At 45.8% G+C, this 16,049-nt stretch overlaps 1 protein-coding gene across 7 annotated transcripts in view; it reads left to right on the top strand.

Moving 5' to 3' along the window:
- Positions 1-16,049, top strand: part of CUNH20orf96 (chromosome unknown C20orf96 homolog) — a 49,864-nt gene that overhangs the window by 13,470 nt on the left and 20,345 nt on the right. For 6 of the 7 annotated variants that reach the window (XM_077460488.1, XM_077460486.1, XM_077460485.1 and 3 more), the window contains exons 3-7: positions 3,772-3,886; positions 5,804-5,933; positions 9,346-9,473; positions 10,668-10,817; positions 10,925-11,024. In XM_077460488.1, the coding sequence (XP_077316614.1) occupies positions 3,884-3,886; positions 5,804-5,933; positions 9,346-9,473; positions 10,668-10,817; positions 10,925-11,024 (511 nt within the window). In that variant the 5' untranslated portion in view covers positions 3,772-3,883. Of the gene's footprint in view, positions 1-3,771; positions 3,887-5,803; positions 5,934-9,345; positions 9,474-10,667; positions 10,818-10,924; positions 11,025-16,049 lie in introns of those variants that run through there. The other variant, XM_077460489.1, reaches the window with a different exon arrangement.

Genomic DNA, 16,049 nt, shown 5'->3' with positions numbered 1-16,049 from the left:
AGATCTGGAGATGTCGAGGACTGTGACTCTGGAGACACACTGTCCGATCTGGAGATGTCGAGGACTGTGACTCTGGAGACACACTCTGAGATCTGGAGATGTTGAGGACTGTGACTCTGGAGACACACTCTCAGATCTGGAGATGTCGAGGACTGTGACTCTGGAGACACACTCTCAGATCTGGAGATGTCGAGGACTGTGACTCTGGAGACACACTGTCAGATCTGGAGATGTCAAGGACTGTGACTCTGGAGACACACTGTCCGATCTGGAGATGTTGAGGACTGTGACTCTGGAGACACACTGTCAGATCTGGAGATGTCGAGGACTGTGACTCTGGAGACACACTGTCAGATCTGGAGATGTCGAGGACTGTGACTCTGGAGACACACTCTTAGATCTGGAGATGTTGAGGACTGTGACTCTGGAGACACACTGTCAGATCTGGAGATGTCGAGGACTGTGACTCTGGAGACACACTCTCAGATCTGGAGATGTCGTGGACTGTCACTCTGGAGACACACTCTCAGATCTGGAGATGTCGAGGACTGTGACTCTGGAGACACACTCTCAGATCTGGAGATGTCGAGGACTGTGACTCTGGAGACACACTCTCAGATCTGGAGATGTCGAGGACTGTGACTCTGGAGACACACTCTCAGATCTGGAGATGTTGGGGACTGTGACTCTGGAGACACACTCTCAGATCTGGAGATGTCGAGGACTGTGACTCTGGAGACACACTCTCAGATCTGGAGATGTCGAGGACTGTGACTCTGGAGACACACTCTCAGATCTGGAGATGTTGAGGACTGTGACTCTGGAGACACACTGTCAGATCTGGAGATGTCGAGGACTGTGACTCTGGAGACACACTCTCAGATCTGGAGATGTTGAGGACTGTGACTCTGGAGAGACACTCTCAGATCTGGAGATGTTGAGGACTGTGACTCTGGAGACACACTCTCAGATCTGGAGATGTCGAGGACTGTGACTCTGGAGACACACTCTCAGATCTGGAGATGTCGAGGACTGTGACTCTGGAGACACACTCTCAGATCTGGAGATGTCGAGGACTGTGACTCTGGAGACACACTCTCAGATCTGGAGATGTTGAGGACTGTGACTCTGGAGAGACACTCTCAGATCTGGAGATGTTGAGGACTGTGACTCTGGAGAGACACTCTCAGATCTGGAGATGTTGAGGACTGTGACTTTTGAGACACACTGTCAGATCTGGAGATGTCGAGGACTGTGACTCTGGAGACACACTCTGATCTGGAGATGTTGAGGACTGTGACTCTGGAGACACACTGTCTGATCTGGAGATGTTGAGGACTGTGACTCTGGAGACACACTCTCCGATCTGGAGATGTCGAGGACTGTGACTCTGGAGACACACTCTCAGATCTGGAGATGTCGAGGACTGTGACTCTGGAGACACACTCTCAGATCTGGAGATGTTGGGGACTGTGACTCTGGAGACACACTCTCAGATCTGGAGATGTCGAGGACTGTGACTCTGGAGACACACTCTCAGATCTGGAGATGTCGAGGACTGTGACTCTGGAGACACACTCTCAGATCTGGAGATGTCGAGGACTGTGACTCTGGAGACACACTCTCAGATCTGGAGATGTTGAGGACTGTGACTCTGGAGAGACACTCTCAGATCTGGAGATGTTGAGGACTGTGACTCTGGAGAGACACTCTCAGATCTGGAGATGTTGAGGACTGTGACTCTGGAGAGACACTCTCAGATCTGGAGATGTTGAGGACTGTGACTTTTGAGACACACTGTCAGATCTGGAGATGTCGAGGACTGTGACTCTGGAGACACACTCTGATCTGGAGATGTTGAGGACTGTGACTCTGGAGACACACTGTCTGATCTGGAGATGTTGAGGACTGTGACTCTGGAGACACACTCTCCGATCTGGAGATGTCGAGGACTGTGACTCTGGAGACACACTCTCAGATCTGGAGATGTTGAGGACTGTGACTCTGGAGAGACACTCTCAGATCTGGAGATGTTGAGGACTGTGACTCTGGAGAGACACTCTCAGATCTGGAGATGTTGAGGACTGTGACTTTTGAGACACACTGTCAGATCTGGAGATGTCGAGGACTGTGACTCTGGAGACACACTCTGATCTGGAGATGTTGAGGACTGTGACTCTGGAGACACACTGTCTGATCTGGAGATGTTGAGGACTGTGACTCTGGAGACACACTCTCCGATCTGGAGATGTCGAGGACTGTGACTCTGGAGACACACTGTCCGATCTGGAGATGTTGAGGACTGTGACTCTGGAGACACACTCTCAGATCTGGAGATGTTGAGGACTGTGACTCTGGAGACACACTGTCAGATCTGGAGATGTCGAGGACTGTGACTCTGGAGAGACACTCTCAGATCTGGAGATGTTGAGGACTGTGACTTTTGAGACACACTGTCCGATCTGGAGATGTTGAGGACTGTGACTCTGGAGACACACTGTCAGATCTGGAGATGTCGAGGACTGTGACTCTGGAGACATACTCTCAGATCTGGAGATGTTGAGGACTGTGACTCTGGAGACACACTGTCAGATCTGGAGATGTCGAGGACTGTGACTCTGGAGACACACTGTCAGATCTGGAGATGTCAAGGACTGTGACTCTGGAGACACACTCTCAGATCTGGAGATGTTGAGGACTGTGACTCTGGAGACACACTGTCAGATCTGGAGATGTCGAGGACTGTGACTCTGGAGACACACTCTCAGATCTGGAGATGTCGTGGACTGTCACTCTGGAGACACACTCTCAGATCTGGAGATGTCGAGGACTGTGACTCTGGAGACACACTGTCAGATCTGGAGATGTCGAGGACTGTGACTCTGGAGACACACTCTCAGATCTGGAGATGTTGAGGACTGTGACTCTGGAGAGACACTCTCAGATCTGGAGATGTTGAGGACTGTGACTCTGGAGACACACTCTCAGATCTGGAGATGTCGAGGACTGTGACTCTGGAGACACACTCTCAGATCTGGAGATGTCGAGGACTGTGACTCTGGAGACACACTCTCAGATCTGGAGATGTTGAGGACTGTGACTCTGGAGACACACTGTCAGATCTGGAGATGTCGAGGACTCTGACTCCGGAGACACACTGTCTGATCTGGAGATGTCGAGGACTGTGACTCTGGAGACACACTCTCAGATCTGGAGATGTTGAGGACTGTGACTCTGGAGACACACTGTCAGATCTGGAGATGTCGAGGACTGTGACTCTGGAGACACACTGTCAGATCTGGAGATGTTGAGGACTGTGACTCTGGAGACACACTGTCAGATCTGGAGATGTTGAGGACTGTGACTCTGGAGACACACTGTCTGATCTGGAGATGTTGAGGACTGTGACTCTGGAGACACACTCTCCGATCTGGAGATGTTGAGGACTGTGACTCTGGAGACACACTCTCCGATCTGGAGATGTTGAGGACTGTGACTCTGGAGACACACTCTCAGATCTGGAGATGTCGAGGACTGTGACTCTGGAGACACACTCTGATCTGGAGATGTCGAGGACTGTGACTCTGGAGACACACTCTCAGATCTGGAGATGTTGAGGACTGTGACTTTTGAGACACACTGTCAGATCTGGAGATGTTCAGGACTGTGACTCTGGAGACACACTGTCAGATCTGGAGATGTCGTGGACTGTGACTCTGGAGACGCACTATTAGATCTATAGATATAACGTTCTTTATCTTTATCTGCCAGGCTATCACAGAGAACGGCACTTTCCTGATTGCATTCCGCAGTGAGAATCTAAACGTCGGGCAAAGTCATCCCACAGACACAAAGAGCGGCTCTGAGGCTGACAGGCTGGTTCATGGTAAGATACAAGGACGTCCCTCTGTGATCTCATTCTGGTCTTTTTATATCACTTTTTATTTGATGATAAAGTCTGATCACATCCGAGCGGAGCAGCTTTTCCCTCCAGCAATTTAGTGGGGGAGTTGGGAATTCTCAGTACCATCCATCTCCACAAGATGGTGTCGGCGATGGGAGGAATACAGTAGTCAGAACATTTTGTACAGACAGTCTGAAACATAACTAAATTATGTAACACTGCAGACCTTTAGATTGTGTTAGCTGCCAGCCATGCACATGTCAGCAGAGAAATAATTACCTCGCCCGAAGGTCCGCAGCCCCTCCATCTTTTATCCATTCTCTGTGCGCCCCCCATACTTAGCGGGATGGTGGAATAATGTTATTTATGTATGCCGTTTTAATAAATCTGCCATTGCTTAGCACATTTGCAATCCATTTAGCTTGCAGGGAGCATACGGTTTTAATGGTCGTCGGGACTCACACACTTTAAATATTCAGTCTCGCTGATATGTGTATATGCAGGGTAATCAAAGGGCTTGAATTTTCACTTTTTCTGGAGGAAGTACTGCTTCAGATTTACTCCGGTGCCAGTCGCATGTCTAAAATCCTATGCGTTTTGGTCCTATAACCTTGGCTGGGCAGGTGGATTCGCCGAGCCACCTCCTGCATAGGTTATGGCAGGGGTGTCAAACTCCATTTCATTGCAGACCTCATTAGAAATATGGTTGCCCTCAGAGGGTCGGTTGCGTTTGTAAGACTAGATGTCCGGAGCACCCCCCACCCCCCCCCCCCTTGCATCAGATGTCAAGAGCCCCACCGGTATCAGAAGTCGAGTCCCCCATTCTCCCTTACATCACAGAGCACCCACTTACCTTGCTGTCGGGAAGGCGCTGGGAAGCAGAAAGTGCAGGGTTCTGGAGGAGGACCAGAGGAGGACTGGAGTCAGCTACCGGAGCCTTCTGAATGATGAGACCAGGGGAGGCAGAGATGAAGGGGTGCTGTGGTTGCATGAGAGGCCCAGGATCTGCAGGAGGAGTTCTGTCCTTCTCTGAGATGGGGGGGGGGGGATGTAGGGCAGAGACGAGCATCTCCACAGCTGCATGGAGATGCGCAGGATCTAGAAGAGGAGTTCTGTCCTCCTCTCTGCTGCCGCCTGCTGAAAAAAGCTGGGGGCGGAGACGAGAGGGGTGCCACAGCTGCAGGAGAGGTGTAAGGACCACATGAAATGGCCTGGTGGGCCGGATTGTGTTTGACACATGTGGATTATTGGACCAAATCCCTTTAACTAAGTTACATTACATGGGGACACAGAATAACCGGCATTGTAGGCGTAATTTTTTTTATTTGGCCCAGAGTTCCACTTTAATGGAAAGAGAACAGTTGACACTTTGGAAAAAGGGGTCATGAGTATAGACGGGGCACCGGTTAAAGTGGTTATAAACTTCGGAAATGAAAAATTAACAAAGTATATCGTTTTATAGTGTATACTTGCTTTAGTCCAAAGCACCTAGTGGATGCTGTCTCCTTCCTGTGCTGTAAGCATTAGTCACTCATGATAGTTTATGCTGGCAGCAAGGAATCCTGGGGACATCCCCACCCCCCTTCCATCACACAGCAGGTGATTGCCAGCCTCAACTGTGCTTGTTTCTCTATGAGACTGTGCAGAGGTGGTGGGGGGGTGTCTATTCCCTCCACTCAGGTGCCAGATTACACTCAGCTCTGTGAAGTTTGTGATATCAGATCCCACCCTCTGTCTCTTGACCTCAGAAATGTTTTGTAAATTCTGTACTTTGAACAGCTCGGGAGAAGAGAGGGCTACTGATAAACAGGTACAACTGGGGACAGACGATTAAATTGATTTTGTAATCGTCTGTTCCCAGGTAAAACATGATAATATTGCTCTTTTTTTGTCCACCAGGATTACAGCAAGTGGCAGAGGAGAACAATGAACGGACACAGCTGTGTAGCCTGCAGGACCTCAAAGGGCCCGTGTGTCCAGCACCACAGGGGTGTGATAGAGACCAATGCAAAGAGCCTGCCTCCTATAGGTAACATATATTCTAGAGGTGGCCGAAAGTGAAAACTGTATATGCTATGTATAGCAGCCAGTCAGGCTACGGCTGTCTTTTTCCCAGCTAGAAAAAGATGGAGCATTTTGATTGGCTAATAGATACATTCATTTTTGTTCCCGTGCACCAGCTTTATAAATAAGGCTCTTTGGATTCTGTATAGCCCTTTAAAGCTGAACACCAGCTATAGTTTGTATTGTTACAGTGTTGGAGATCAGAACAATAAAAGTTGATATATAGGGGTCATTAGCTCTCATGGTTTGTACTGTGAGTCCAGGGCAGACAGGAACTATAGTTAAAGGCCTGCTAGCCCACTTTTATAAAAAAAAAAAAAAAAAAAACAATTTGCTTGCCCACGCAGGGGTTGTTCTCCAGCAAATACAAATAAGAAAAGGAAATAGCAAGCCACCTGGCTCTTAAAGTAGAAGTCCACCCTAACACTAAAATCCCTGCATCTATAGACATCCACAATCTAACACTAACCTATCTAGCCCTGTAAAGAAGAAATCACTATACATAACCTTTTTTGAGCCAATCTGACCCGATCCCACGCTGAGCTGTCATCAGTGGCTTTTCTGTGGAGAGGGGGGTGCAGAGGACACAGCCGACAACAGAAGCTCCATAGTAAGTCTATTGGTGACATCACTCCCCATTCATTTCACAGCCGTTGTCGGCCATGTCCTCTGCAGAGCTTCCACCGCTGGAGAAAAAAGGTACGTATAGTGGTTTATTCTTTACAGGGCTAGACAAGTTAGTGCTAGATCGTGGAGGTCTGTAGATGCAGGGATTTTAGTGTTAGGGTGGACTTACAATTTAAAGCGGAGTTCCGCCGTTTTTTTTTTTTTTTTAAAGTCAGCAGCTACAAATACTGCAGCTGCTGACTTTTAAAATAAGGAAACTTACCTGTCCAGGATGCCTGCAAAGTTGGCACCGAAAGCCAATATCTCCCTTGGACCTTGGGTGCTGCCGCCACCATCTTCGGTAAGGGAATCAGGTTCCCTACTGCGCACGTGCGACCCGCGCTGAGCGCTCCCACTGATTCCTCCTCTCTTCTGGGACTTGTATGTCTCCCAGAAGACAGCGGGAGGGTATGGCATAGATACCCATGGGTGGCTGGGGTATCTATGCCCAGAAGTGGGAGCAAGATACATGCATTAGACAGGTATATGCTCCCCCTTCCCCCCTGAAAGGTGCCAAATGTGACATTAGGGGGGGGGGGGATTCTGAAAAGCTTGCATTTTTGGGTGGAACTCCGCTTTAAGGCTTTCTTAGCCTTGGTTGCAGTACCTCACTGCACAGGCCCACTCCTGGCCTCCAAACAAGGTTCTCCAGCCCTGCCCATCCTCCCCCCCCCCCCCCCCCGGTTTTGTCATTTAGATTTCTCAGCCTCCCAGATACTCTCTTGGTCTCCCAGTCCTGTGTAGCTGTCCTGACTTTCCCAGTCCATTGGACGGACGACCTCCACACAAGGCATGCAGTCTCTGATAGGGACAACTCAATCTCCTGATAGGGCTCTGTCTCAACACGGCAGCAACTACCCTGAGCAGATCAGGACTATGCTCTGATCTGGTATATAGCCATCATGCACACCTGTGACCTCACATAGGCTGCAAGCAACTAGCAAAGCCTGGACACAGGATTAAAGGGGTTGTAAGGGTTCGTTTTTTATTTTCTAAATGGGTTCCTTTAAGCTAGTGCATTGTTGGTTCACTTACCTTTTCCTTCGATTTCCTTTCTAAATGTGATTTTTCTTTGTTTTCTTTGTCTGAATTTCTCACTTCCTGTTCCTCCTCAGTAAGCTGTTCTGGCTGACTAAACACCGCTCGGATGATGGTGTGAAGTTTACTGAGGAGAAACAGGAAGTGAGACATTCAGACAAAGAAAAAAATAATTTAGAAGGGAAATCGAAGGAAAAGGTAAGTGAACCAACAATGCACTAGCTTAAAGGAACCTATTTAGAAAATAAAAAAACTAAGCTTTACAACCCCTTTAAAGGCTACTTCCCACTCAAGACACTTCGGAACCATCAAACTCCAGGTCCTGATCAGGAACTGCTAAATTCGTAGAAAACATAGAGCCCAGCTTTCATCATTGACAATAAATATGCCTGAGCTTCTCAAACTGCACCTTTGAGAATCCTCTGTCCTTTTTTCTTTACCAGTTTAGTAAACTCGTACTGTGGCAGGGCCACCACACTGTCACAAAGTATACATATTCCATACTCGTAGGGCCACTGTGGAAGCACTGAATCACTATAGTAAATGGTTTAAGAAACACTCCTAAGGCCACATCCGTATATTATTAACTCAGAAGAGGAAAATGTTAAGGGGCCAATAAGGCCCTGGTTCGGACTTCTCAGGCAATGGACAAAAGTGTGATAAAATGGATATTTATTAACAACAAGTTACAACAGACATGTCATTTAGAAAAAAAAAAGAGTTAAAAACGTACAATACACATTGATTGTCAAGGGTGTCTAACATAAACAGAAAATTAGCACCGAATAGATGGTAGTGAGCCCCTGCGCGTTTACGTGTTTCGCTATTGCTTCTTCAGGACACACTGGGGTTGGTTGAAAGAAAACAGGTCTCGCTATCAAGATAAAACATATCGATCAGACATTTCATAACTAAGTAAACATAATATAAAACTTTTTATTACTATAGTAGTCACCATTAGTGCAGTGATCGCCGTGGTCTTCCGGGTCCTGTGCCGAGTGGCTGCCCTTCTGTATAGTGAACTCAGGGTGTTGCTTGCTCAGCCATTCACAGGACGTCCTATATTTTTTCAAAGAATACAAGGCGTTCTCAGATTGGATAAGGCAGAGAAGAAGAGCGGCGGAGTCACAATCTCAACCTCATCCAAGCCGAGAACTCCTTGTATTAAATAATAGTAAATGGCAGCCAGAACAGGACCCAGAAGACCGAGGCTATCCCTGTAGTAGTGACTACGGTTATTCTCCGCTTCCATAGTAGTCCCACGTGTATGGGAATATGTTTACTTACATTTTGGTCCAAGCTGGACCAATCTAACTATGCAATAAAAATCATACATGGATTTCACCTCCGGTAGCTATTGCTTTGTTTATTCACTATGGGGGGGATTTACTAAAACTGGTGCACACAGAATCTGGTGCAGCTGATCATAGTAACCAATCAGCTTCTGGGTTTTAGGCCCCTTTCACACGGGCGCCGCTGTTTGTGGTGCTCCGTTTGCTCAGCGGGGGGAATCAATCCGCTGATCCCCATTGAGCAGGTGGATGATGGGTCCACATTCAGAATCCATTTACTATCCTGAGTGGAGATGGACACAGTCCTGCTCTCCTCTAAGGGGAAATCGGGTAAAAACGGACTGCCAGTTTAGTTAAATCTCCCCCTATGTATTTTATTAGGTTTTCTACGCATCGGAACTGACAGTCCAAAAAGGACAAGCAGCAAACCTCCAGGCTCAACAACAGCCCGGCGATCAGACAAGAAACACCATAAGACAAGAGACACGCATAGCAATCACTTTCTGCTAGTAGGTATTACTTGTATTTCTTTAAAGTTATCCCGTAGGCTGAGAAATATTTGGCCTGCCATTGCTGGCTTCTGAAAAAATTGTCCCACTTTCTCGCTGATCCCTCAAACAAAACACCCCAAAATGGTGGGGCCCAAAAGAAAAACAGCCTGTTAAATGTAAAGTAAAGAGAGAGAATTTGCTGCAATATTCACCTTTAGTCCAGAGTAGAAAATGTGCTGAGGATCCTCTTTGTGCTGTTAAAGTGATTGTAAACGATCACCTTATAGAACAATCCATTCAGCTGAAAATAGAAATGAAAGGCAAAACATTTTTGCATAGAAACATTATAAATACCTTTTTTTTCCTTTTTTTTTTTTTTTTATTTATAAATGATCACATTCCCTCTTTTCTCAGCTGCATAAGAGTTGGGGAAGGAGAAGCAGCAGGACACTGAGCTTCCCAGTGAATGGCTGTGCAGCGGGGGAGTGTCAGGACAAATCTGATCATTGGAGGAGAGTACACAGCTAGAGAACTGACCACGATGTCCTCTCCTGCTTTTGTGTGCTCGGTTTTTAATAGGAAACCAAGGGGACTAGCAGGATCACCAGGGATTTCACATAAAGGAAGCAGTACAAAGAGAACAGGATATTTTCTCATACAAGTACATGGTACAGCAGGCACATATCAGGAATATGAAGTGTTGGGGTAACAAATGCTTTAAGTCCAGAGCACAGTATTTTTTTTTTCCTCCGCAAGATGTTCTTAGTCTTCCAGATTGAGTGACGGCTGACATTTAAAAAAAAATAATCAAAAAATAAATAAATGAATGGAGTTCTTGCAATGACCACTAGATGTCAGCAAAAGCCAACAAACGTATTATCTTTTATAACCGTGACCTGTCCTTGCTACTTGGAAGCATTGCTTCAAACTGTATATATAATGGGTATAAGTGGGGTACAAGCAATATGTTGGCAGCGATGTAACGTGGTACATATTATGGGTTGGATGCTTAACCCTGAATGTTTCCCGAGTTATTAGGAGCAGGCCTTACCGTAAGCCTTTTTCAAAAAAAAAAAAAAAAAAGCAATAACCCATATGAGACAATTATATTTTACATTTCATTGGTAAGTGGAGATTGAATAGTTGCTGTGACTTTTCTTTTCATATTCCTCAAAGTTTATTTTTTTATTTTTTCCCCTCTCCTTCACCTAGCCTTATAATGAAAGATCATTGTCTACGCTGCATGCCCGATGCCAGCGCCTAGAGCAGGACAACGCAACACTGCTGAAAACTATTACTGAAATGGAAGATGAGAGCATGAAGAGCGCCACCCAACACTTGCTGCAGTATGACAGAGCCGGGGTGAGTCCTGCTAAGATGGGATCTATAGCCTAGTCCTAGTGGCTTGTTCTGTCCTCCTATCTTGGAAGAATGTCCTAGCAGATTCTGTCTGTCTGTCCTCCCTTTAGAGCAATGTCCGCGCGGTCCAGCTTTGGGCTGACCGTCAGATTCGGGACGCTCAACAAGATCTGGAGAAGACCAGAGCAGAAAGACAGGAACCTTTAACTGGTGAGAATATTTGAGGAAAAAGTGCTTGTGTGAAATGTTATCACTGCATGTCTATAATTGTACCTATAGCAATAAAATTGATCAAGAAGAGATTTGACAGCAGAATGATAATCCCTGGAACTCATTAGCAGCAGCAGCAGCAGCAGCAGCAGCAGCAAGACTTCCAGTAATCAGGTGCAGGAGACTTCTGCTTCCGTTACCTGTCTTTTTTGATGAGGCTGCCATGCTGCCTTCGTCTGGATTTCCATAGATTTCTGTACCACCCTGATTCACAAGGTTTCCCTGGAACTGGAAAAGACAGTCTTAATGGGGGCATACAGCATCATGTGTGTGTGAGGGGGAGGGGGAGGGGGGTATTTATGGTCTCTCTTGTAATTAACCACTTAAGGACCAAACTTTTTCTGGCAGTTTTTGTTTACATTTTTTATTTTTTTTTTATATTTTTTAAAGCAGAGGCCTTAGAGAATAAATTTGATGGGTTTTGCAATTTTTTTTTTTTACGTCACACAGTATTTGTGCAGCGGAATTTCAAAAGCAAGTTTGTGGGAAAAAGTACACCTTTTTGAAAGTGGAGTTCCACTTAAAAAAAAAAAAAAATAAAATTACGCCAGCAGCTACAAATACTGCAGCTACTGACTTTTAATAATCGGACACTTACCTGTCCCAGGGTCCAGCTATGCGGGGGAACTAAGCCCCGCTCCTCTCCCCCTCCTCTCTGCGGTGCCATTATTGTAACTGTGGGCGCCCGGACGCACTGCGCATGCGCAAGCTACGTGACGTGCCGTGACTGGCCGGGCAATCATCTGGGACCTGTGACGTGTCCCAGATGATTGCCGAGAGGGAGGGCGGAGAGGTGAACTGACTTCCGGAACCGTGGAGTCCCCCCGCCCCCCCACCCCCTCAAAAAAAATATGCGAATTGTGGCTTGAGGCCGATTAATGGCGGCCGATATTCACTTTTTTTGAAGTATCGGGCAAAAATGTACCCGGTATTACCAATGTTGCTTCAAGGGGTTTTACTGGGGTGATTCTTGTAGCTGCAGGCATCACCCCGCTACCATTCTTTAGAGCGGACGGTCGGCTTTATTGTAATAACAACTGATGTGGCTCAGCATCCGCTCACCTGTTATTACAAGCAGTGGGAGAAGACGTTCCCCTTCCACCACTCACCCAGGCTCTCCCGTCCCTATCGGGAGGCCTGAGCAACCAGCCAGCATGTCCACAGGCTGGCCGAAGACCCGAATAAAGCCAATATCTAGTAACCCCGAAGCAATGTCATGACATTATTTCCTTAGAAGCATTTCTTCATACTGTATATTATGGGTATAAATGGGGTACAAGCAATATGTTGGCAGCGATGTAATGTGGTACATAATTTATTGTTTTAGACCCCTTTCACACTGGGGCATTTTTCAGGCGTTTTTCATGCGCTTTAGCGTTAAAAAAAGTGCCTGAAAGAAGCCGCAACTGCAATCCCAATGTAAAAGCCTGAGTGCTTTCACACCAAGGCGCTGCGCTGGCAGGGCGTCAAAAAAAGTCCTGCAAGCAGCTTCTTTGCAGCGCTTTTGGAGCGGTGAATACAACGCTCCTAAAGCGTCCCTTCCCATTGAAATCAATGGGAAGCGCCTGTAAAACGCCAGAAAAACGCCTGAAAAACGCTATTGGCAGCAGCGTTTTGTGGGCGCTTTTAACCCTTTATTTGGCCACTAACAGGGGTTAAAAGCGCCCCAATAACGCTCGAAAAAACGCTGGTAAAGCGCTGCTAGTTTAAGCGGCGCTTTACGAGCGTTTTTCGGGCGCTGACATTGTGAAAGGGTTCTTAAAGCACTTGGGCTTTCACATTGGGACTGCAGATGAGGCTTCTTTCAAGCGCTTTACAAGCGCTTTTTTTAACGCTAAAGCGCCTGAAAAACGCCCCAGTGTGAAAGGGGTCTTAAAAACAATAAACGCAGATCTTGACGTTTTGAATACTGTCAAGTGCAGAGAAGGAGTTTGGGGTCTTATAGTCCCGTACACACGATCCGAAAATCAGACGAAAAATACCGCTTTCGAAGCGATCGTACAATAATCAGATCGTTAGTACAGAGCTTTCGAGAGCCGATCACGACAGTTCGTCCGATTTATTATTTTATCAGACATGCACGGAAAAAAAATTCACGTACAATGCCAGATCGTACGATTTTCGTTTTAATCAGTGAAGTTGTCGTTCGAAAATACAATACAAATACACTACAACACATGACATCACTTCCGATTTTTTTATTTTTATTCTGAGGTACAAGAATTTTCGTACCTTTAGTAAACTCTTCAGGTTCGATTTACGAATAGCATGCAAAAAAAAAAAAAAAGATCTGCCCAATTTTCGTATCGTGTGTACAGGGAAATTTATAGACCCACGATCCCTGTCACTCCCTATTACTGTTAGGGCCGGTTCACACAGGGGGCGACACGAGGCGACGCGACTTGCCTTGCCGCGACCTGCCGCGACCTCAGCGGCGACTTGCAAATGACTTCTGTATAGAAGTCAATGCAAGTCGCCCCGAGGTCGCCCAAAAGTAGTACATGAACCTTTTTTCTAAGTCGGAGCGACTCGAGTCGCTCCTCTTAGAACGGTTCCGTAGTACAGAACGGGGGCGACTTGTCAGGTCGCGGCACGGCAAGTCGTGTCGCCTCGTGTCGCCCCCTGTGTGAACCGGCCCTTAGGGATGTTTACATTTCTTGTGACAGCAATAACAGTGATAAAAAAAAAAAGTGTAAACATTTTTTTTTAAATGTACAGAATATCGGCACACAATGTCAGCTATCTGCCTGAGAGGTGGCCAAAATATCGAATCGGCACTGAAAACAACGATATCGGTCAATCCTTAAAAAGAATAAAAAAATAAATAAAAAACCCACAATACATATTTTATTTTTTAAAATTTTACAAAAAATTGGGTTATGTTACGCCAAGTAAATAGATACCAAGTATGTCAAGCTTTAAAATCGTGCTCCTTTTGGAGGTTCCAGTCCTTTTTGTGTCCAAACTAAAAGTGTCCTGATCAGATGATGATGATGAAAAGGATTTTATCCACTAACTGACCGCCCCATAGCAGATTTACTGCTACAGAGCGGCTTTCCTGTGCAGAATCAAGTGTGTGTGTGTATATGTATATATCTATATCTATATATATATATATACACACACACGTATATAATATATATGTGTGTGTGTGTGTGTGTGTGTGTGTGTGTGTGTATATATATATATATATAATCCTGGCCGGAGACTACTGATTTTCTTGTTCTCATATTTATTTCACTGAACTGTTAAGAGGAAACATAATAGCTCAGACAAATACGGGTGTAAGAATTCAGCAGACAGAATTATTACTTTGCAAATGACAGGTAATTGGAGCTGCTTAATTCCTTATTGCTTCATTTTCTGTTTCCAGCCATGTGCTTTAATTATTTACTTTCTGCTTTTTATTCTGTCTGGTTTTACCAAAAAAGTAATGAACATCCTAAGTTAATCGCTGTGGGCAACCTCTTTTCTACAATACCGATACATTTTAGAACTTCAGTTACTACACACAAACATTTTTTTATTTTTTTATTGTTTTTATGGATCTGAATGCAGTGCATTGTCAATACGCAACAAATCAAGATTAAGACTATGGCTCTGTGTTCAGCAACTTAAAGGTTAACTCCACTGTTGTAGGATAAAATAATATATCATATACAATTGCGACACAAGTTATATTGTAATTGAATGTAATTAAAAATTAAATTTCCTTTTCTGTCTGCAGCGCTGTCATTTTTTTTGTAAAATTCAATGCAATATGGCCACCTGCAGGTGTTCCGTACACAGATGGTATACAGAACGCCACCTTGATATGTAATTTCTTGCTTGCTTGATTGGCTCACTGATTTTTTTCCAGAAGTCTGCAATAAGATACAAATTTGATTTTGAGCATCCCCTGCAACATAAAAGTAATTTTTGTGGAAATACTCTCTAAGAGCTCTTTCATACTGGGGCACGTTAGGGGTAAAGCACCACTAGTTTTACTGGCACTGTGCGGGCAGGAACTCCAATGAAGGGGTTAACGAGGGGTCAAAAGCGCCGCTGCCATTGATTTCAATGACAGGGGCGGTGCTGGAGCGGTGTATAGCTCCAGCACCGCCCCAAAGATGCTGCTTGCAGGACTTTTTTTTTCGGGCCTGCAAGAGCACTGCACCAGTGTGAAAGCACTCGGCCTTTCACACCAGTGAGGCTTGAGAATCGATTTTCAGTCGCTTTACGGGCGTTATTTTTAGCGCTAAAGCGCCCGAAAAGTGCCTTCAGTGTGAAAGGGGTCTAAGAGAAACCACATCCAAAGGGATACAGACCCTGCAAATTTGCTCATTAGAGCCCTGCAGGTGCAGCAGCTGACTGATAATTATGAAATCACTCCCAAACAGATTCATAGATAAGCACAGACAAACAGCTACTTCTCCAGGATAACAAAAAGTAGCACAACATTTGTTAAAATCCCTGCAATGTTCATAGATCACCCAGAGGGGAATATTTTTTTTTCTTAACAAAAGTGGCGTTACTTTTTAAGCCAAAAATTGAAAACTTTGCATCTGTAGTTAAAGCGGAGTTCCACCCAAAAATGGAACGTAGGGCTTTTCCGGTTCCTCCCCCCTCCGGTGTCACATTTGGCACCTTTCTGGGGGGAGCAGATAACTGTCTAATACAGGCATTTTGCTCCCACTTCCGGGCATAGATACCTGAGCCACCCGCGGGTATCTACGCCACTTCCGGCACCTTCTCCGACCCCCCCCCGCTGTCTTCTGGGAGACACACAGGTCCCAGAAGACAGCAGGGACCAGTGGGATGGCGCATTTTTTAAAAAATAGGCGGAACTCTGCTTTAATTCAAGTCTCCCCCTTTGTCAGAATAGCTCAGAAGGGGGATCCATATCAAGTGTATGGATGGGGAAATCAGGTCATTTTTTTTTTAATTGAACCCACTGATTCATGTTGACTCATGTATGGGATGCCT

Source organism: Lithobates pipiens, unplaced genomic scaffold (genome assembly GCF_037356315.1).
Source record: "Lithobates pipiens isolate NorthernLeopardFrog02 unplaced genomic scaffold, aLitPip1_a1.2 Scaffold_28, whole genome shotgun sequence".
Classification (NCBI taxonomy): Eukaryota; Metazoa; Chordata; class Amphibia; order Anura; family Ranidae; genus Lithobates; species Lithobates pipiens.
The sequence above is the reverse complement of the archived record's forward strand: the minus strand, read 5'-3'. Positions and strand labels throughout refer to the sequence as shown.